At 27.0% G+C, this 24476-nt stretch overlaps 3 protein-coding genes across 3 annotated transcripts; all 3 read right to left on the bottom strand.

The window, feature by feature from the left end:
- Positions 1–632: 632 nt before the first annotated feature.
- Positions 633–1643, bottom strand: OCT59_001747 (uncharacterized protein; the record flags this gene model as incomplete). The annotated part of the gene is made up of 1 exon (XM_025324221.1): positions 633–1643. The coding sequence occupies one exon, from the start codon at positions 1641–1643 to the stop codon at positions 633–635; it is 1011 nt and encodes a 336-aa protein (XP_025187390.1).
- Positions 1644–6934: 5291 nt separating this feature from the next.
- Positions 6935–7807, bottom strand: OCT59_001746 (uncharacterized protein; the record flags this gene model as incomplete). Its single annotated transcript, XM_066144046.1, has 5 exons — positions 6935–6961; positions 7203–7324; positions 7410–7490; positions 7558–7612; positions 7775–7807. The coding sequence occupies 5 exons, from the start codon at positions 7805–7807 to the stop codon at positions 6935–6937; spliced, it is 318 nt and encodes a 105-aa protein (XP_065995247.1).
- A 7486-nt stretch (positions 7808–15293) lies between these two features.
- On the bottom strand, positions 15294–15791 carry OCT59_001745 (uncharacterized protein; the record flags this gene model as incomplete). The annotated part of the gene is made up of 2 exons (XM_025324220.1): positions 15294–15548; positions 15681–15791. The coding sequence occupies 2 exons, from the start codon at positions 15789–15791 to the stop codon at positions 15294–15296; spliced, it is 366 nt and encodes a 121-aa protein (XP_025187389.1).
- Positions 15792–24476: the final 8685 nt, after the last annotated feature.

Here is a 24476-nt window from a genome sequence, read left to right as displayed (position 1 = left end):
CGAGGGATCAGCTGATTAAATGATTTTATGAATTGCGCCACAGTAATGTTATCCCCAATTTTATCTCAATTTTCCAATTTTTATTTTTCCTAAAATACTTTTAGAATATTTTATTTCATTTTCAATTATGTGAAAGATTATTAGTACAAAACAAACGATTACTGAAATAAATTCATAATGGTTTTTTGAGAATAAACTTGGGATGAAATTTTAAAACTTTTGATTGTATCACAAAATATCACGTGATATTAAAGCGAACGTAACCCGAATTTATAAGAGAACAATTTAAACTTATCGAGATGAAAAATTTTAGAAATTTTACCTTTCGACTTACAGGGGAAGAGTAATTTCTATTCATATGTTTAATGTAAATGTAAGATTAATTCTACAAAAATTTTTTCATTTTTTTTTAATTTCAACAGTCAACTTAGGAACTTATCACGATTAAAAATTTAAATTCAAAGTTGGAACATACTGTGATGCATAATAAATTTTAAAGCGGCTGCTAAGATTTTTATTGATTATTATTATAAAGATAAATCGCTCAAGCTATTCTAGATAAAAATTACTTATTATAGAAATCAAAATCTCAAAGACTTTTCATAATTTTTCTCAATAATTCAATTATACTCTTATTGATCACTTAATTCACTTGATGCATTTACAAATATACATGCTGACCATGAGCGAATTTCATATGAATATCTTTTAAAGTTGTATAACTGTGGTATTCCACGAGTATCATTATTACAATAACTATTATATGATCGATAAATAGATACTGTTGGTGTAATTTCTAATGGTTCGATAATATCAGTTATTATTTGTTCCTTAATTCGTCTGAAATCAATAAATTTGACTAAAGCCGCCAATTCCTTAGCAACTTTCTGACGATTGGTAATCCATTTATTATTTACTTTGATTGATTTTTCTAATTCTTTTAAGGTTGGCAACAGTTCCATTAGAGTTTTATATGTATTATTAGAAATTTCTTTTGATACAAGGAGAGCACTATACCGAAAAACTTCATATTCCGGGGTTGCAAAGGGCTTCTGTTTTTTATGTGTACAAGATAAAAGATATTGAAGAGCCTTAATAGATAATCGACCAAATTCAATAGTATTTAAAGGAGTAGTCGATACTGCTTTAATCAACATATTAAGGAGAATATTATCTTCCGATAATATCATTGTATCTACAGCCTTAGATAATAATTCAGGTGAATAATTATTTCTATAATTAACTTTTAATTCATCTTTAACAGTTTCAATAATAAAATCAACCAAAGGTAATAATTGAAAATAATCTGCTGCATTAAAAATTTCAACTATATTATCTTTAGTTAAAGGTTCTTTAATTGATCCCGTATAAATATATTCTGATATAATTTTCATTATAGTAGAATTAACTGTTGGAAGATAAATTTGATTTTCATAACTTTCTTTCATTCCATTATAAAGTAATCCATCAAATACTTCTGATCTTGCTGCTAAAATTGCTCTAGAACTATATATTTCCTTTTTATCATTACATATAATTTTTATATCACTATATCTTGGGTTATTTATTATTAATCCCAGATCTTGTTTTAATGACTTTCCTCTATTCTCTTCCGAGTTATATTCTAATTTAGCTCTCTCCATTTCTTTTTTTTTTTAAGAAAATTTTTTTAAGAAAAAAAAAAAGATGACACAAATAACATGATCTTACCCAATTTTTAAGTCTGTCACTATTATTACATTGTGATATATAATGACTTAAGGCGATCAACACTAGTCTAGATCCAAATTATATAAATTATTCTTTCTTTACATATCAATATATCAAACTTTTCTAATAGTATAACATAAAGTATTTTATTATAAATTATAGATGTGTATATTACAAAATGGTTTAAACGAAGGAATAAGTTGTTTGGATTTTAGCGTAGTCAACCCGGCCTGTTGATTCTTTTCCCGAACTATCCTCCCGCAGTAATATAAAATTTCTTGAAGTAACCCTTTGGCGATAAAAGAACAATCGATGCTAATTCAAAATTTTGTGAATGAAAGGTCACATTTATCGTACTTTCTTCTTCTCGTTGTCATTTATAGTATATGGTGAGCTCTTCTGATGGTACGTTCAGGTAAAATTTCATCAGTTCCGATATCAAAAATGTAATCAAGATTTTCCTGTAAACAGGACGGGCTTTGAGTCTTAAAAAAGGGATTCTTGTCTGCCACTCATTATAGTAAAGTCTTAGGAGAAATATGCAAAAGCGTCTAGTACATACTTAGGTGATTATAAATCAAAATAATTTAGTACTTTCAGCAGAGAAGAGTGTGATGGTATTGATCTTGATCCTGATAATACGTATGATTTTGTTTGGGATGTTGTTTAATGTTTGTGGGAATAAGTTTAGTAAGTTTATTGAATGTAGTTGGATGATTGTGTGTTGATGTTATAGGATCATGGAATTGTTATGATTACGATTTCGTTGTTTATGTTTGTGTTTGATTGTGTGATGCATATTTGTGGTGATTGAATTTTATTTTAGTTTCTATTTTTAAGAAAGTGAATGTATATAAGTCAAATTCTTACACGCTGTAAAACTATATAAAGAGAAAGATCAAGATTCCAAATAATTAGGTAGAAGTAATAAAAAATCTATCTACTAAGAAAGTCCGTCTTTTTCCTTTATCAAAAAAATGATACCTGGCAGGTGTGGAATGTTTTGTGAAAAATGAACCATAGGATTATATCTTTTAAAAAAGATGTAAAAAAGAAAAAAAGATCTAATTATAAAATACAAAAATAACAAATAAAACTATATATAGGACTAAATCATAATTAATCATATAACGGAGGACATTCTATCATATGACTTTCTAGAGAGTCGCGATCAGTCGATATGATTTCTTTTTATTTGGTTGTTCGTCTTCGGGGTCAATTTCGAAAGCGGAGGGATACGCTTGAGAAAGATGTTTGGCTGTTGATCGGAGACGGAGAATTCCACATCTTTAGACACGATAGGCGTGAAATAACTGGATCTTTAGTAATATAATTATACCAGGAGCCAACTTTATTAAGATGATCGTACTTATGTAAAACTTTCGTTACAGGACTCGAGGTAAATCTAATTATATTTTTGTTCATTTCTCCTAAGCCTTCGCATATAATTCTTGAGGATTTTCTTTTTCCGAATAAACAGGTGTTGCGTGAATTATATGTAAATGTTGAATGACTTTTATGGATTTGGCGTGTGAGTTGTCTTTACAAGACGTACCAAGGAGAAGTTATAATCCTAAAAAATTGGAACATTTTTTAAAGACTTGGACCAACCCCTGCGTATATCTTACGGATCATAGAATATATTACAAGGAATATTCTCAACTTAAATTTGACATCGTGAGATCGCCCAAACAAATTGAACGATGGAATAGACTTACCCGCATGCATTTACAAAAATCAGGAGATATTTACAAAGCGAAACCATTTAAGCGTTATATAATAACTCACACCTAGACGATTGCTGTGTATCTCTTTATATAGACATATTCCTTTTTTTCTTATCATTATATTTGACTTTGTTCTTTATTTGGTCGTAATAATATCTACGATCTTGTGGAATATGAGGTAATTGGTGTCAATATCGTGTTCCTTACATCGCCAACGGCTTTTAGACATAACATAACTGGATGGTAATGAGCATTGTTTATTTGGCATCTTTGGGTGTGCCAAAGATAATGACGTAATCTTTGTATGAAACCCTGATAAATACGGTAGATTTTCTATTTTTGTTATTCGCGTTTGAAATTCCAGTTTTAAGTGCATTGAGTTTATCTTTCAGGAGAGTACGTAATCTATGAAAATAAAAGGTACTGTAACTGTGTTTCTGGAAAATTGATGATTAAAGGAAAATACGTAAGTGAAATAAGAATAATTGATATTAGGGGATTTTGAAGTAGTATTATATATTTAAGACAAGCGTGTAGTAAATCTGTATTATTGGTTTTTTGTCTTTTAGAATATAACACTTTTTTTACAGGTGTACTTCGTGGAATTGTTACGATATTATTAAATAGAGTATAAAAAAAAAAATTCTGTACTATATTATTGGCGCAATCATAAATTTTTATTTTGTATTGTATCTGCAAATCGAAAGTACTTTGTCGCACGTGACGTTGGAGCGCGCGGTCAACTATATAAATCAAAAGTATATCAAGTTACCTAATAAAAAATGGCCCATTTATTTTTAGATACACAGATCGAATAACTCTCAAATATTTTCACACTTATTAGTTTCTCCAGGCCTTTTTTTACATTTACTAGTAAGTAGTAAGTTATTTTGCAATTTGAACTTTAAGTAGTTTTCTACCTTTGAGGTCTGATTTTTTAAGGGAATTTTTGTCCCGAATTACAGCCATATGGATCAGCGTACGCGATCATATATGATGTGAATGATCATTTGATCAATATCCATGAGTCATCTTTTGCAAAGATTTTTTCAACTCCAGCTACTGATTATTTCTATTTTTAGTCATATTTACTCCTCCCTCCTTCACACTCGTCTCCCTTTACTCTCACTCTTCTTTTCTTCCCCTTTCTTGTCTTTCTCTTTTTCTTTCTTCTCTAGGTTTTTTCCTCGTCTTACCCGTTCTTGCCATCTCTCTTACTATTCTCTGCTTCTCTTCTTCCTCTCTTAACGTCTCGTTCTTTTCACTCTTCCTTATATTCTTGGGTACTTTTGTTGGAGCAGCATGACGCTATGCATGGGTGGGGGCATAGCGTGCTTACTCTGTAAGCCTGTGAGTACCAGCTTTTTGCTGCAGTCTCATAGTAGGGCTGGTTGGAATTTTTGGAGCGGTATAGTACTATGCGAGGGTTGGAGCATAGGCGCTTACATCTTAGTAAGCTCGCGGGTACCAGTTTTTGCTGCAGTCCTGCGATAGGACCGGTTGGTTTGTGGTACGGCATGGTGCTATGCGTAGTTTTCATGGGAGGAGCATAGTACACTTCTTAGGAAGTCCCTTGTGGTAGGGCCGTAATATTTATTAATAACAATACAGTTAATATACAGTATTATACACACAGCATTTCAATATTTCATCATGATCAATTTTCAGTTTTATTTTAATAAATAAAATTCTTTTTTTTATAATTATTTTTGATGAAAGAATCATATTAACAATTAATTAAATTTTATTTATGAATTAAGAATGATTAATATATTGTATTTTTAATAAAAGCAAAAAAAAATATGATAACAATTAAAACAATATCTTTATTCAATTATTTATTAGTTTAAAAAGTAAAAAGAAATCAAATGATTTAAACCATCATGTCATTTTTAACTGAAAAAAGTTAATATCTTTCTTGATAAATAATTGTGAGAAAAAATTTTAATTACATTTAAATAATTACGAAATTGTAAAATTGTAACCAAAATTTGGGAATCTTACACTTTTTACTATTAGATAGTCTATGTAACGCTAGAAAATGGATGTGAAATGTAAAATTAGTCGTGTCAAAAAATTGATTTGTTAATGGTTTGTTTTAATTTTTATGGCATATTTGAATAGTGAGTAATTGTAAAGTGTAAATTGATCTGGATTTATAACAAAATCTTGAATTAGGTAATAGATTAAAATAAAAAAGCCGAGGCACTACATCATTAGACACGTGATCGGTGATCATTTCATCGACAATACATGATGTTAATGTTTTCCTTTTTATGACGATTAGAATTTTTCATTACATGATAGTGCAACCGCTCCAGGTTTTTCAGTGATTCCAGCGGTAAGTGGTTTAGCGACATATGTGATTGGACAGTTTTTTCGAGTGGTTTTTTTCATTAATTATTGTAAGTTCATAATTCACTGAGCGTGTACGAAAGTCTTCGTGTTTCAATTTTTAGCTTGTTTACATTAACCGTAGATGTAGACAACGGATACATATTAATTATTTACTAAAAAAAATACCCTATATGATTCATCCGAATCATTTATACGTCTATAATGGGAATGAATCTTTTAATATTGTCAAATTTATGAACGAAAAAAGGTAAAAATCAACTTATATAATAATATAAACTGCAATTTGATTTAAAAATGGAGGTTTGAGATCTTTGTAGGAAAGTTGGTTTAAAAAATTTATTTATGAACAACCTCTCAAATGAAAAAATACTATCATTATATAACAAAAGTTTCTCAAAAATATATTTTTTAATTGATTTTTATTTTATTAATTTCAATAATAATAATACAATAATAAAATGATTTCACGTATTAAGAAAACAAAAAAAAAATGAAAATGAAAATGAGAATGAAAAATAAAAATCTTACTATATTATTGAAATTTCTGTAACATCTTTATGTAGATAACGCTAAAACAATCCAGCATATACGTCCTCTATGTATACCTATTTTTTTTTTTTTTTTAAAAAAAAAAGAATCTGATTAATAAATGAAGAAATATTATCATTATGTAACAAAAATTTCTCAAAAATATATTTTTTAATTGATTTTTATTTTATTAATTTCAATAATTATAATATAATAATAAAATGATTTCACGTATTAAGAAAACAAAAAAAAAAATGAAAATGAGAATGAAAAATAAAATCTTACTATATTATTGAAATTTCTGTAACATCTTATGTAGATAACGCTAAAGCAATCCAACATATACGTCCTATATGTATACCTATTTTTTTTTTTTTAAAAAAAAGAATCTGATTAATAAATGAAGAAATATTATCATTATGTAACAAAAATTTCTCAAAAATATATTTTTTAATTGATTTTTATTTTTTAATTTCAATAATTATAATATAATAAAATGATTTCACGTATTAAGAAAACAAAAAAAAAAAATGAAAATGAGAATGAAAAATAAAATCTTACTATATTATTGAAATTTCTGTAGCATCTTAAGGTATTTCATGTAGATGACGCTAAAACAATCCAGCATATGCGTATGCCTATTTTTTTTTTTTTTAAAAAAAAAACGAAAAGATTAATCACGGCTTTAATATAAATTTAACAAATTAATTTTCCATATAAAATGCACAAATTATAATCATAGTATAATCAAAGTATTATAATGACGCCATTAACACGAATCTTTTATATTAACAAATTTGTAATGAAATTTCCAACATATACAATATACGTCAAATATTTTTTTCGTCTTTCACTTAAATAAATATGAAATCTACTTACTGTATTATTGAAATTTCTGTAACATCTCAAGGTATTCCATGTAGATAATGCCAAAACGATCCAACATAAACGAAATTTCCTATATACACGATAAACATTAAATAATGCTTCTCGTCTCTCACCTAAATATGTTGGCAAAATTGTTAATTGTAAATAAAAAATTATTAAAATGAAAATACATATATATACATATTTTATTGTACTTACACCTTTTAGCATAACATAACCCTATTATCATTATCTGCGCATGGAATAATGGAAATTGTACCTCATATATTGCATGCATTTCTAAGTAAAAAGAAAAGAGAGCTTAATACATTTATGTTGAATAAATTTGAATATATATGTTATTTACCTTTAATCTCATCATGCCTATAATATTTGAATTCATATATATTAAAAACCAGGTTCTGAAATTAAAAGAGGAGTTAAATTAATTATTTACTTTCGTCCATGCTTTGCAAAAACTAATGGAAAAAGATCGCTAGCGCATATAACTTTAATAATAGAATTAAACATTTATGCTACTAGCCAAAGTCTTCGCAGACGGATATATTTTATTTTAAACAAACCTCTTTATATTTAACAACAGACCGTGATAACATTATTAATCTTTTAAATTTTTTACTATGAGTTAGAAAATTATCTGTTATAATACAAATAGTTGTCTTGTTTTTATTTGTCGTTTTTGTTTATCTAACTTGTGGTATTTTGTCAAAAAAGGTTTGACAAAGTCTGTTTTAGATTGGTTAACCTAAAAAAATTCGTAACACGAAGAATCTTATAAATAGCTTCAGTTTATTAATTCAAACTTGTCGTACAAAATTTTATTGATATATATTTCTAATTTTTGCCGCCAGTTCTTACAAATCAGTGAGTGTAGTCAAATAATAATTCTGAATAACGTAATTTCTTTTTTTTTCATTGATTATGAGACTTGAGCGGTTGAGCCGGAACGCATATACACAAAATATTAATATAGAAGGAAGTTAAATTATGGAGAAATCACTTTGATCGGATCGATATGACTTGTTTGTATGAAAGAAATATGTAAAGTGATGAAAATCACGTATCTGGTTTACGTGTATGGGTAATGTAGTTATTATATTTTTTTTTTCATCATAAGTTTCAATTAATTGATGAACCACTCATTTTAAGCTCATTCATTTTAGTTTCTCCGATGATTAACTGAATAGTCCGAGGTGTTAATGATGTATTTATACCTATGATAAAATCTTCTTTATCAATTATTGAGAAAGATAATCATTTTTTGTTTGGAAAAATTCCTGAAATCAACATGTGAGTGATTATTTTCTTTCTTCTTTACGTAAAATGACCCGTTTACCTTGTAAAAATAAATTAGAAAATATGAAAATTCTTGAAATATTATTTAAGTTTCACTCATTTCTCTTTTTCTTTCGTAGTAAACACAACACATGAAATGGTAGATAGGATTGAACCAACAATGATATTCGATTAGGTTCATTAAACCAACTTCCTTTCCTTTCAGTTAATTTGTAAAAAAAAAAATTATTAAATTTTATTCTGATATCCTGGCCAAATATTATTACAAATATACCATGTTTATATTTTATAACCCATTCAAAAAAAGAAACCCTTTTTCATCACATAAAAGTCCTAATCCTCAATTATTTATTCGGATGAGTAGGTGGATATGTCCCGGAAAAAATGCGCAGGAAAGTAAACATTTCTCCTATTAAAAATCACACTTCAGTTAATTGTAACGTGAGGATAACACTTCAATTGAACCAATCTTCTATAACACAATTAGATCAAAATAACATAATTAATGGACAAATAATAAATTATTTTATGTTAAAAAGTTTTGGAATTAGGGATCTTAATTGTTTTAAATTTGAAATGGACACGGAGGTCGGTTTGGTTTTTTTTACACATGAGATGGATATAGATCTTTTCGTAATGCATAGGTTGTATGATAAGAAATAAATCAATTCTCTTGTGAATACCAAAAAAAAAAAATTTTTTTCAAATAAATTTTGTCATCATCAAATAAGGATTTATTCTTTTGAGAAATATTTATAGATAAAATTAACTTAAAAAATTTGACGTGTACATGATTAGTATACAGAATGTTAGTAGTGGTATGAACTAAAATTTCACGTGATCGAATTTTTTTGAATAAAAAACAGAAAAAAAATTTTTACTATAATCACGTGCCAGAGATCTCCCCCGGGGCGGGGGCGGTTACACTGTGGCAATCGCTGAAAAAAAATATGTATTTTATCGCATTTATCGCATTTATCGTGTGACATGATACAAATTTTTTTTTGGGATGATTAAACTCTATTTAAACTCTATTTAAAACTTCATTTGTTTATCATACCCGGTTGAATGATTTTTTTTTAAGCAATTATTAAAAATTTCACACGCAGGGTCTACATTTTTTTCACGAGAAAATTCCAAAAGAAAAAAAAAATATGCCTTATCTAAATTTTTTTAAAAATAAATTTTTCTTATCAGTTACCCGTATTATTTAATGAAAAAATTAAAAATAGAAATAGATGAATTTTTATCGGATCTAATTCTTTCCGGATATGGGAATTATTTTTTAATAGGAATTTTTTCGTCGATTGTCGGGGCAAAGCATAAAAAAAACCGGGTACCACGTTAGGTACCTTCAAAAAAAGGAAATGTTACCGAAAACGCGGATCTATAATTCCGAATTCCGAATAGTTCTTGTTCTTAATAGTCACAAAAACACTCAACACTCGCTAATTTAATTTTTTTTTCAATGTTGGGTTGATATTGTTTAAGTAAGCAAAATAATAATTATGATTTTTTTTTTTTAAAAAAAAAATAAACTATGAAAATGTTGAAGTTTTTTTTATCGTAGTAAAAAGGCAAAGAAAAAAAGAAAAACTGACAGTGTATAAAATTTAACAATTGACTTTTAAGAAAAGTACATTTTTTTATTTAAACAGAAAATATTTCGCTCGTTAAAGATTCACAAATATTGTTACAAATTTTTTTTTTAAAAAATATTCTAAGAATTTTTAACAAGTTTATGGAGTTATTTTTTTTTATCGTAGTAATAAAAGACAAAAAAAAAAGAACTGACATTATATAAAAATTGACTTTTAAGAAAAATAAACATTTTTTTATTTAAACACTTAAAATATTTCGCTCATTTAAGATTTTACAAATATTGTTACATATTGAATGTTAGGAAGTTTATAGAGTTAATTTTTTTTTTATCGTAGTAAACAACTGACATTGTATAAAAATTTAAACAATTAACTTTTTAAGAAAAGTAACATTTTTTTATTTAAACAAATAAAATATTTTTGCTCATTAAGATTTAATATTGTTACAAATTGTTAAACTCCTTTATTCGATTTCGATAAAGACAAAGGTTGAAAACCAAAATAATACAGGAATAGAAGATTTTGTAATTACATGACGAGTACGAAAAAGAATTAAACGATTTCCGATATTTCGATATTTCGACGAACTGATTCATTTAACTTATTCGAATTTTTTACCGAACTTCGATTATGACGTGTGTGTATATAGTAATATTATTACTATTTTCTGGTAAAAAAAAAAAGAAAAAAAAATGAGAATTTAGAATATTATAAAATTATGACTCATATTAAATTAATACATACTCTCACTCTTTGTTATAATAATAAAATTAAATAAAGCGTTTTTTTACTTAAGCGAAGGAAATAAAGATTTTATGAGAATCGTCTGGAAATAAAATATTTTTGGTAAATAATTGAAAAATATTATTATGATTTTTATTAATATTTATTGATGCTTTTACCTGTTCTCTGTTTATACGGAGAAAGACATTCATTATTAATATTCCAACGCATTAAGGAGTGTGGAAGACCCACTCATGGGGAGCTTAGACAAACGGCTGAACGAGCAGTTTAAATAAAAAAAGAACGCCCTCTAGAATGTCACAAATGCTCTCATTTTTTCTTAGAATCACATTTATTAATTTACACGAATTTTTTTTTTAAAAAAAAATGAAAAAAACGCCACCGTTGACTTTTTTGATCATATTAATTTTTTTATCATATGCAAAGATCAAAAGATTATATGTAAAGTTCATTGATCATATGTAAGTTTTGATTGATAAAATTATTAGATAGGAAGAGAAAAGGAACTCACGAAAACCAAAATACCAAAATGGGTTGATGCATGATGATTCCTCCCGAATTTCGTATGGATAAGGTTCCGATAGATAAAAGATTATTCTGAATGAAACCAGTTTTGTAATTGGAATGGGTTACTCACATATTTTATCAATAATATCAAATAAAGGGAAAGTAAAGATTAGATGGATCATATTTTATCAGACTCAAGATCTCATAATAACTACAATTTTAAATTCATTCATTTTTATTCACCTTTATCAAAATATGTACGGTATGTATACAATGCATGGTATATTTTTAATTATAATCGTATTACATATCAAATAAGGGGAATTTCTATCAGGGGGAGTATTTTTTTAATTTTATTTTTTTTTATTCTACCCGCGACGGTAATAGCAACAAACGGTTCAAGCCCTCTACAACGCAATTACACCTTTGGAAATGTTGTTAATCACCATGAATAAAAAAAATTGATGTAATAATAAAACGTACCATTTTATCCTTTGTAATAAACATAAATGTTCTTTTTTTATTGTATTTATATAATATATACACATAGTATATCAATTGAGAATCAAGATCTAGATAAATCATAGTTTCGCAATGAAATAACATACAATAATCGAACAATTACGTCTAACGTACCTCACAAAGGTGCGACAGGAGTCCGCATATGAACTCGCAAAGAAAAATTGGCCAGGAATTCACCAAACATGTAGTATGTCCATTCAGTTCACTCGTGAGTCTTCCTTATATTCGTGATTAAGTGTAATACCAAGATTTGTTTCAATTAGCCTACATTGTATATCGAAAAGTCTTTTGTTATTTAATTAATAAGTTTTTTGATCAACAAGAAAATGCATTGATCTTATAAATTAGTATTCCTCGAATATAATATATATCAGTTGGGAATCATGGTTCTAACGTCTCATCAATTTGAGCTTTGATTCTGAAACACGACTATCATTTTCAACGAAAAATTATTCTCTGTTGAAGAATTACATACTACGGTGATGAATTTGTTTTTGATAGTTTTCCCAAATTAATTATAATTTTTTCACCCTTGAGATTTCTTTCCTGCTTTATTAACGAGGCAAAATCACAGTGAAGTTGTCTTGATTCAAATAATTATTTATATCTTTACGATAGAAAGACATAATTATGTTGTAAAGCAAGATTGTCATAAAGATTATTACCATAGATATATAATAAGAAAAACAATAAGCTAACTATCATCAGAAATTTTTTCTCAACTTACCACAAATAAATTCGACATTTCACGTTAATGAATCTTAACATGGGTGAGGGATATGGCAGATATGGTAAGTTGGTTTCGTATTATTGAGAGTAAAGAATTTATGCGAAGAAGAGATGTTTTGAACGTGCAATCTTTACTTAAATTCTTTTTTTGTTTTTTTTTTGTGCGATCTTTATTTAAAAAAACGCTAAACTTTAAACAGATCAGGAATCATGAGCTTATATGCTAAATTAATATATACTAATCGTGAGTAGCACGCGGTTCATTACTTCCCTCCTTATTTCCTCTTCCAACTTTTTTTTAATCTTTTTTATTTGATCTTGTTTTAACCAATAGATCTCCGCCGGCGTACCAAACGTGTTTTTAGTTATTATTTTTATTTTGAATATCCGGTTTATTATCTATTGGCGCAGAAACCTAATACTGTAAATGATCTGCGGATTTAGAGTATGTACCGTGGATTTGGTCCAAGAGATGCTTGGAGGATCAAATGTAAACAAGACGTCATTGTGGCTTTTAATAGTCATGAATTCTGAAGTATGTAGGATTTCTTCTCAAAAATATTTACACGAATCTTATCATCACATTTACATCTCCTGGGTTTTATTGATACTTTTTAATAACTTTGGTTTCACCGATTTATTTTATAGAAATCATAAAGGTCTGTTACCAATACAAAAAAAAATTATGTAAAAATCTGATGTACAGTGCATCAAACTCGTATAATTTATTTAAGACATAAAACTTGATTACATTGATCACATTTATATTATTAGACATGTTTCACATCATAAATATATATTTTCTTTGTAAGAAAAGAATATTGTTTTATTTTTTTTTACCTGGTATAAAATGTCAATTAAATTTTTATAAATTACGACTTTTTTAAAATAATCAATTAGAAAATAAACTTGCAAAGTATCTTTTTTTTCCGAATTTTTTTTTCGATTTTCTATAAAATATTAAAATATTGATGACTGAGCTAAAAAAAAAATCAAATAGACTTTTTGTAAGAAAAAATTACTCATATTTAATCTAATAACATAATTAAATAGTTTCTCATATGAAAAAAAATTTATCATGCAAAAAAAAAATTATGCAAAAAAAAAAATTGTAAATTACACGATACAGTCGATACACTAACATAAATAATACTGAAATACCGTCGACCAATGAAAATAGGAGGAGGTGATGATCACCATACCAGAATTATGATGTGCATTTGCCCAGAATTAAAAATCTAATAAAATACTGGCCAGCATTACATCATAAATTCACCATGATATTTAGTAATGGGGTTCCTTTAATGTACAGCGTGGGTGTATATTAAGTATTAACGTACGAACTGACCAGAGTTAATGTTAACGCTATCACGTGCAAGTGCATAACTCCTAAACTCTGGTAGGATGTACGTACATACGGTGCAGAACCTCTATAATAGGAACTTAAAAAAATTTAAATAAAATTTGATTTTATAATTGGATTTTAATTTTATAAAAAAAATTAAACTCTATTTATTAAAAGGAATTGATTTATAAAATAAAAAAAAAGTCTCAATTTTTTCAGATTATGTAAGCATCATGTGATACATATATTAACCAATCAGAAATTAGGATTTTATAAGTTATATGATATAAAATTTATATAATATATTTATTTATTGTATTTCATTATAAACTGATGAATTAGGTATACAATGATGAGATTTGTATTTTATTATATGTATTTTTTGACCTGAACTGTCTTTTAAATATTCACTTGATGGTATATAAATTATCATCTATAACATTAAATTGACCTATATTTAAACAACCTTATTCATTAAATCTTTTTTTGCAGTTTTAAAATTTTTTTTCTTCTTAGCATATTAAAAAAAAAATCTGTACATTAAATGTGGCTAAAAAAACCTGTAATACAAAAATTTAAACTAGTCTCAATTTTGACTAAATTTAATCAATATATTTAAATTACAGATTTTTAAACAGCTAAAACTCAGCCAAAATTTAATTTAGAAAAAAAATAACCGATAATTTTTAAAGCTAATGGTCATGTCTATAAAAATTATTGGTTAAATTTTTTACTTTAATATAAAAAAATTTTTTTTTAGAAATTTATAATCAATCAATTGTTACTATATATAAGTAGTTGAGTATAGAGGTTCTGCACTATAGAATATATTTATATTCATCCCTATTTTGATTTATTTGATATCGGCTCATATCTTATTTTTTGATCGTCTAATTGAGAGAATAATGTTTAAAAATGCAGTGTTATGAATTACGCGTTAAAATATTAATGATGGAATTTGAACAATAATTTAAGGGTCATAATTCTTAATTCTTTTTTTTTTCAAAACGGAATAAGCCTTCCTATCTGGGAGAAATTGAAAAAAAATATGGAAAAACGGAATGATTGCCATTAGTCTTTTAACTTCGTACACAATACGTTAATTTTAAAAAAAATTATATTTTATTTCAGTTTAAATATCAACACAAAATATATATAAACAATAAATACAATAAAATAAATACATTCTCTCAAAAAAAAAAATAATAATAAATAAATAAAAATATCTCACTTTAATTAGCAAATTTAACAACTTAATCTTAGTTAATAGCCAAACCTTATTTCATCTCAAAATATAATAATCAAATTTCCTTAGTAAGAATTCTGAAATTCTGTACCTTAAATATTGTAAGAAATAGTTCCGTATACTGAATTTGAAGCTGCATTATAAACGTTATTATTATCTGAATGTACTTGAGAAGTAGGTTGAATTGTAGTATCAATGAATTGTTGTTGAACATTATTTTGATGATAAATGGATTGTTGGACTTGTTGCTGAATCTGTTGTCGAATTAAAGATTGGATATTATAATGATGTGGAAGCTGATGGCTAGGAATACGAGATAAATCAATGCTATAAGAGTCGCGCATTTTCTAATGGATATAATTCGGTATATGTAACGTAATAAATACGTGTATCATTTGGTAAAGGAAAGTAAAATTCAAATGTATCGTTTTGAAGTGTGAGAATAAATTATTAATAATGAAGGTATTAGACATTCCTACGTTGTTAATGGAAGAATTGTTATTATTATTATGCAAAGGCGCGGAGCTATTTTCAGTTTGATACATTGATAAATCAGAATATTCTTGAGTAGTTTGGTTATTTGAATTCATTTTCTAAAATTTTTTATTTTTTTTTATTGCTGAATACACTCTATATATAGGAGTATTACAGCTCAACGACTTCAACGTGATCGACAATTACTTTGAATCTCGGCAATATTTATCCGGGTTTTCACGTGCTTGCTATGACAACGAGTGCAAGATGTCCGGGTCTAAAATAATAAAATAATAAAATTCATTAACCTTTATTACTTACCAAGTAACTTTGATGATAAGAATTTGTTTGTTTATAATTGCTACCTATCAGAATAGCTGCAGTACAGCATTCCATTTCAATCGTAGAAAATAATGACAAAAAAATACGAAAAGCTAACTACTGGAGTAGTAGTCCCGTGAGAGCCCGCCTTTTGAACCCAGTCCTGGACTGGAATTTCTAATTTTTACATTGAAAAGGTTATTATAAGGTTATATAATACAGGATTTATTAAAACGGAGTTTTTTTCTACGCACTTGCGCAAAATGCAGGTGATGTAAGAAATATATATAATTTTCAAATTCTTATTAATTTTTACGCATGGTACAAAAATTTAATAATTTTATTAAAATTTATGACAATGCATATATTATTTAGTGCGCACCCACATTTAAAACACTTTTGAAGATAATCTTTAATTCCATTATACATGTTTATATAATCATTCACAATATAATTTTATAAGATAAAAATAGAAAATAACAAAAATATTTGCAAAATTAAGGAGATCAATATGAAAAATATTATAAGTCCTTCTAGTTATGGAAAGTGGAAGAATAAAACACATTTGATGATCTAAAAATAATAAAAATCCCAGTGCCTTTAGGATAACACTAAGTGGCGAGGAGCTATAAGGATCGAAGATACGTTTGGACAAATATCAATTGCTTTAAGAGTTGTAATGGAGCCTTGTATTTATTCATGTTGTTGGGAAGCGGATTGTTTAGTCGCTCTACTGCTGCCTCTGTCAAGGTTTGCTCATTATTATGAAATAGTCATCTTCCAATTCACGTAATAATTTAATATCATTGGTTGACATTCCATATTAATAAAAAATTATTTAACTTTTCAATAGATTTACTCTCATAAACCATTAAAGCCATTCTTCTCTTTTGAAAACCAAGACTCTCTCCGCTTCATGCAATTCTTTCTCTCCATATTTTTTTGTTAAATCACTCCAACTCAATCTCTATAGTCACTTATAAATTCTGTTCGATTTTTTTGACACTCTAACTGATTAAGCCGAGTCTCTGCTCTTCATATGATCCAATATTTCTTTCGTAATTTTTGTCTGCTCTCCTATATTTCAAATGTATTTTTCAAGGTATCGTCCAAATCTCCTATGTTCGAAATTAATTGATCCATCTTTTGATCACAGAGACAGACATTATTTATCGTTTTTTTTTCAGATATACTTCACTATCAACTTTGAACTTCAATATGTTTTGTAATTCAATACAACTCAATGACGTCCATATCCGTCAATCTGAGGAATTTGCCGTTCATCAAATTGAAACCGCTCTTATATAAGACAAATAAGTCAAAAAAAATATGTAAAAAAACTCTTAAACTTTTCCACAAATTTACCTATAACTTGAAACAAGTAAAAAAAAAATAATTCTAAAAAAAGGAAAAATATCATAAAGTTAGTTTATTGAAAATAAAAAAAAAAACTCTCCAAAATTCAAATATTTAACGAAAAAAGTTAAAAAAAAAAAAAATCAATTAAAAAATAATTAATAACATAATTTAAATAGATTTTAACTAAATTTATATAAGTCAATATATTATTTAAATTCATTAAAATTTGGTGATTAACATTTAAGAGTTATTTATTGAAAGATTTTTTTTTTCTTGAAATTAAATAAGATTTTTCATAAACTATTAAAAAAAAAAAAATAGCTACAAGTTGTGTCTAATGCAAAATAATGCTATATACTATATACTTGTAGAAATTCTAGTGTAAAATCTCTTTTTTTAATACTTACACACCAGCTAAAGAGCGTAGGAATGATATTGAGAGAGAACTGATGGGAAAATTGATAGGGGGGTTTATAAAAGAAAAAAATCTTTTTACCCGTGTCATATGATCATGTAACACAAATATGATCTTTATATAATTCCGCTTTAATCTAATTCGTTAATTCCACAAATCAGCGGATATGTCTAGTGTAATAATCAGTTATTGTTAAAGATGAAAGATAACTTGTGAGTGGAAGTTATGAAAGATGTGGATGGAAAAATGTAAATACAAGCGTATTATATACACGAGGCCATTCCTGCATTATCCAAAAAAAATCAGATCTCAAGATAGACAAACTACTTAAAGTTCAGTACAAAATAACCTACCAAGTTAATGTAAAAAAGGCTTCGTAACTTTGTAAATATGGTTTGGAGAAACATAAGTGTCAAAATATTTGAAGAAGAAGAAGTTGTTCGATCTGTGCATCCAAAAAAAATGGGCCATTTTTATAGTAATTAATTAAGAAAATTTCGTTTATTAAAATTAAACTCAAAATATTAACAATGTGGCTAGTTCTCCGCTGAATCATTTAACATTTTAGATATATGACTAGTACGACTAGTACAAACTACAACAAAAGTTAATAATAACCAACAATCAGTAGGTACAGTATTTATATGATTACGAAAATTTTGGTTGTACAGTTGGTTTGTTGAAATGTGGTTTAGAATATTTTTTACTCTGGCCTGAGCTAAACAAAAACATTATGGACTGAAGAAACTATTGAAGTTCTAGACGAGACAATACGTGCCTTTTCAAAGAAATGACTCAGAGCATGCAAGGCTAATATCTATTTTTTTTTTTGTTCAGAAATTCAAAGATCTTATTAGGCGGAGAAACCTCTTTTTCCTCAAATCATTTTTCTTGCTTGGCTTCCTCGTTAAATAACTCCAGCTTCCTATTTTCCTTCTCTTATTGACTATTCTATTATCATAAAATTTCGGTAAGTTTTACTAAGATCAATATTGTTAATTTAATTCTGACTCTGCATGTTTTATGTATAATAATTGACGACCATTTATTCTATCCAGAATATCGATATTGGGAAACAGGCATTATTGATACAAAATACAAATAACAAATGAAATCGAATTAGAGTTAATGTTGGGATATTGTACTAGTATAAATAGTTTAGATGAACGAAACACTGGTGTGGTCTGTAGGAAATAGTATAGAAACGACATTTTGTTTTGTAAAACAAGCCTATGTATTATCGATGCAGTATAATTCTGATCGTGACATTTTGTCGTTATATCTATGCTGACGAACTACTGACGAACTTTTGAATTATTCCCAATGTCAAACGCTCAACCTACAATGGATTTATTAAGAAAATTAAGTGCTAAACTAAAAAATGTCGATCCATGTTTTATATTTCCATGTTTTTTCTGGGAATGTATCATTTTCACATAATTTAATTTTTTATAGGGATACCTACGGTAAGCTAGTCCGAATTGTAATTATTTTTTTGTGTCGTTCCCAACATTATTTTTTCTGAAGCACGTGTAGCTTATGAATTGCATTATATTCTATGCGCAGTAAGGACCGTATGCATTCGATATATTCCCGATCCAGCTAGTCCGCTTTATCCGAAGTACAACTTAAGCAAAGTCAAAATGGCATATTCCTTTTTTACCTCATTACATGACAATGTTTTTACGTATTTAAACTTCTGTTAAACAATTTTTTCTCAAAGAATAGAAGAGTCTTTATCTCGCATGGATAACTATCGACGTAATCCTGCCTTTGTTTAAAATTTTTATAATACCTGATTCGAATTTTGTTATTCCATGACAATACATAATGTTATCACGAACATCAACTTCACTTTGAATTTTTAACTAAATAAATAAATTCAAAATTTTAAAATAAATATGTTAATAGACTAATAAAGACTAATTAAAAAAAACTTATTGTATATTAAATTACCTCACGAATAATTTCTTTCAGAGTGATATTTTTAAAATTATAAAATGATTTTATTGCAAATTGTTTTTCTGAATTTTTCCAATTTACACGGTATACTTTTCCAGAACTCCCAGAACCAATTTGTTGAAAGTCACTCACGAAAATAATAATAATCAAATTTTAACGCTGAAAATATTATCAATCATCATTTTTAAAAAAGTTCGAACGTATACCATATAAATTGATTTTTTAGATCACATGAGCAACATATGTAACTATGTATATTATGAATTTTTAACAAGTTTATAAACTAGGAGATTAGGGACTATGTCGATCATCTGGTTGGGTCTATTATTATATACTATCGTTGTTCATGATCTGTACTAATGAAAAATAAGCATTAATTATTTTATGTCGATTAATTTTTTTTAGAATAAAATGATTTAACATTAATGAAAAATATATACATTCAGTTAATAATAAAATATACTTGCTAAGAATAATTATTAAAATTTCATATCTTTTATTATTATATTTTGTAAATTAAAAGAAAATATAATACAGTGTAGCAAATTAAATTAATTTAAATATTAAGTAATAGGAACTGTTGAAACTAACCAATTTCTGATTGTCCATGCGAGAAATTATTATTAGCAGATTTTTCATAATATTCAAAAGCTAATTTTAACATATTGGGACTTTTAAGAATATGCATCTTACACGATGAATTTTAATTTAATAAAAATTATTTTAATACCAGAGCATACAAAATTTGTGTTCTTTTGTTTTACTGAAATCAATAAATATATTATAGATTACTATACATTAGACGCGTAAAATTAATAAATTTATAAATTTTACCACCTTATGTTAAGTATTTTAAAAGTTTATATTGTGCAGAAAATTCGTGTTCCTATTTGTCATATTGATCATATGAAATTACCGTATGCCTTTTCATCGAAAAAAAAATGAATTTTAGTTAACATGATCTAACTACCTTTAAAAGTATTAACCAAACTATTTATTACGCATAAAATGAGAAATTTCACTATGAATTTGTAACCGTTATCATCGAGCAAAGATACATTGAGCGGAATATTTGCAGTTGCAAATATACTTTCTGTATTACAGTTTTATGTTTAAAATCTTCTTTATTTATATAGAATATTCTTAAATATAAAATCCAATAAATCTATATGTTCTATATATTATAAAAATTTATGAAGTATAAATGAAAGAAAAATAGAAGAAAACTAACTTCAATACACGAATTAATATACAACTTTCACATAAAAAGAAACTTCATTCAATATTATGTTCACTATCTTGACAAATTTCATTCAGTTCTATAAAAAATAATAAATTAGATATAGAATATCAATAAAATTACATATAATAATAACTTACCTAATTCACTTAATTGAACATCTAAGCATTCTGAAACTGTATATTATTGTGTTTATAGTATTTAAACATTAATAAATTTAAATAAAATAATTATAGTAATAAAGGAATACTTACTTGGATTTGCTGATGTTGATTGAGTAGTATAATTAGTGTCTATTAAAAAATAAAAATAACATTAATAATGTAAAATTGGATTATATGATAAAATAAACTTAAATTTAATTACTTGAACTGAATTGAAAAGATGATAAATCCGAAGAATTTACTAATTTTGGAAGATTTTTGAAATTTATAAGTCTACTAGTATAAATTGCTTGTGGATGCGTTTTGAAGCTTTTGGATTTATCTTCATTTGACCTGTTTTTGAATTTTTCTTCTCTAATTTTATCATATTCTTCTATTTGAAAATAAATTTCACTATTTGGACCATAATTCCATTCATTTAGTGCTTGATACAACTCTTTAATGGTTGGTCTATTTTTTATTTCAGCATCCCAACATTTTATTATCAAATCTGCAAATAACTTTGGTATGTCTTTAGAAATTGTTGGTCTAAGTCCTTTACATATTTTAATAGATAAAAATTCATCATGAGGAATATCATTAAAAGGAATTTCTTCAGAAAGAAATTCGTTTATTATTATTCCAAATGAGTAAATATCTGCTGCTTTTGTATATTGTTGTCCACGTAAAACTTCTGGTGCCATATATGGTAATACTCCATAAATTCCTTCTTCTTTAACTGTTTTCTTTATATTTGCTGGTTGACACATTCCTAAATCACTTATATATGGAGAACCTGCAAATAATATATTACCTGAATGAAAATCTTTGTGAACTTTATCAGCATTATGAATATCTAAAAGTCCACTTGCAATTTGTTGTAATTGATCAATTTTTGATTTATAATTTATATAATTTTTAGATTTATTTAAATAATTTCTCAAATTTCCATTTTCACAATAATATAAAACCATCATATACTCTTTATTATTTGGATCTTGAGTAATTCCAAAACATTGAATAATATCTAAAAGATAAATCTGAAGATGAGATTTAATCTAATCATCATCAAAAAGGAAAATTTTTATTAATAAATAAATGCAAATAAAAATCTTTATATATAAGACAAAGTAAGTTTAAATTACCTCATTTAAAAAATCTGAACATATATCAGAAGAATTATTCAAACTTTTCAATGCATATTTATCAGACTTTCTTCTATACCATTTTTGATTTTCAATATCCCAATATTCAAGACATCCTTCAGACCATTCAGCGGAATAAATCTTACCAAAACCACCTTCTGCAATATAAGTGATATTTTGAAATTTTTCAAAAGGTATTTCAAGATATCTTAAATAATGCACAGCATTAAGTTGTGATTGTTGTATAAATTCATCAATATTTTTACTTCACTAGTCCAATTTTTAAAGTTATCTTTAAATCTTTTAGCATTACAAGATTGACACCAATTGTATCCTGTTCCAGGTTCTTTACATTCTCCACATATTCCATACGCTTGTTTTCTTTTTTCTAAATTTCCTATATAAACTACTCTTTCATCTACATTTTCTGATTCAATAGTTGAATCATTAGTAGGAATTGTAACATGTTCCTTTAATAGACAAAAAATTATTAATATTTTTAACTACAAAAGTTCAATAAAGAAATCATAATTATTAAAGATATTAAATGGTTATTACCTGATATTCAACATCATAATTCCATAAATTTTTTGGCTTTTCATCCATATTGAGTTGTGGGTTATAATCTTAATTTAAGTTATATAAATAAATAACTATGTTATTCAAAATAAATTTCAGAATTATTATGGGCAAAAGTGAATTGAACGAAGTTTAATAAATTGCGCACATTTGTATTACTATTTGTATAACTATTTGTACTACTATTGTATACAAAAATTACTATTTTTGTAATAAAGAAAATTCGTAAGCAGCAGCTGATCATCATAAAAAAATAAATCTAACCCGAAATGGGTAGATTTATTTTTTAATTCTACCTATTGTTACTATCGATTTGCGTCGGGGTCACGTGATAGTAACAGAAATTCGTGTTACGTTTATCGTAAAATAAAATGAAATAAAGTATATATGTAAAATTAAGAGTTATATGTATGATTTTAAAGTGTATATTTATTCAATGTAAATAATAACTTAAAACAATCAAGCAATACAATAAATAAATGCTAATACATAATAAATTCATAAATAATATCAGAATAGAATATTGCTGCCTCTGCCGGCGATCTGCAATATTACCGAATAAACTATACTAAAATTTAACACTAAATAAACCTTAATTATCCCCTATCCCCCACTGTTCGCCCGCTCTATATATATTATTCGAAATTCGGTATAAATTATACTATGTATAAGTTAAACTTCGTATAAATTATACCAAGTATAAATTACACTTAGTATAAACTATACAAAGTATAAGTTACACCGTTACACTGCGGATCGCTGCTAATTTCTTGAACTTTCCATGTGGCGCAGATCCGCGTAACATCAGCCCCCCCTAGAAAGGGTGAGCTCCTGCGAGCCCTGTATTAAGATCAGGGTTTCGGCTTCACGCAACTGGCGAGCAATCGGTAGTAATTGACCATAAAATTCGTCTTCCTCCATCTGGTCAAGGTGATGTGGTCGTATATAGGTTACTGCATACAAATTAGCCAATCCTCTCGCCTGGAACAATTCGTATACACGCTTAGCCGTCTTCTTAAATTCACTAGCGCCTTTATTGGTGCTGAATAACTCTCTTATTCGCCGGGCATCCTTCTTCCGCCATCCTCGTAGAGTTAGAACTTCCCCTAAATAATAAAAGGTCTCTATTCTATGTAATGTTTTTCGCCTATGGAAGGAGGGTTGTTGCGTTAAATGTAATAATGTTTCTAATCGTTGTTCATCATCTTGTCCTACATAATCCGGTACAGGAATAGTTGTCACTCCTTCCTTTCGCAAATCCTCCACACATTTTTCCAAAACAGTTGCACAATTCCCAATAAAATCGTATAGATGAATTTCCTGTATTCCAAAATTATTACTGAAAAGGATCCGGTCGGAATCAATTGTAAGAACATCATTAGGTCGCCTTTCATGTAACCAATGTTGTAGAAAAATCTTTAATTGCCGGATAGTTTCCTTAGAATATGTCTCCATTTTTACGTCAAAATGACTTCATTCTGGCGTCCCTTTTATATTTTCCTATTTTTCTGGAAAATTGTAGAAGATTCATGTCGTATCCTGCATTGTTTGATTACCTAATCGTCGCTGTTCACTCTCCTTTCAAAATATGGAAGGAGATGATTTGCATTTACTAATTTCTTACGTAAGCGACCATC

This window comes from Rhizophagus irregularis, chromosome 10 (assembly GCF_026210795.1).
Source record: "Rhizophagus irregularis chromosome 10, complete sequence".
In the NCBI taxonomy this organism is placed as follows: Eukaryota; Fungi; Glomeromycota; class Glomeromycetes; order Glomerales; family Glomeraceae; genus Rhizophagus; species Rhizophagus irregularis.
The sequence above is the reverse complement of the archived record's forward strand: the minus strand, read 5'-3'. Positions and strand labels throughout refer to the sequence as shown.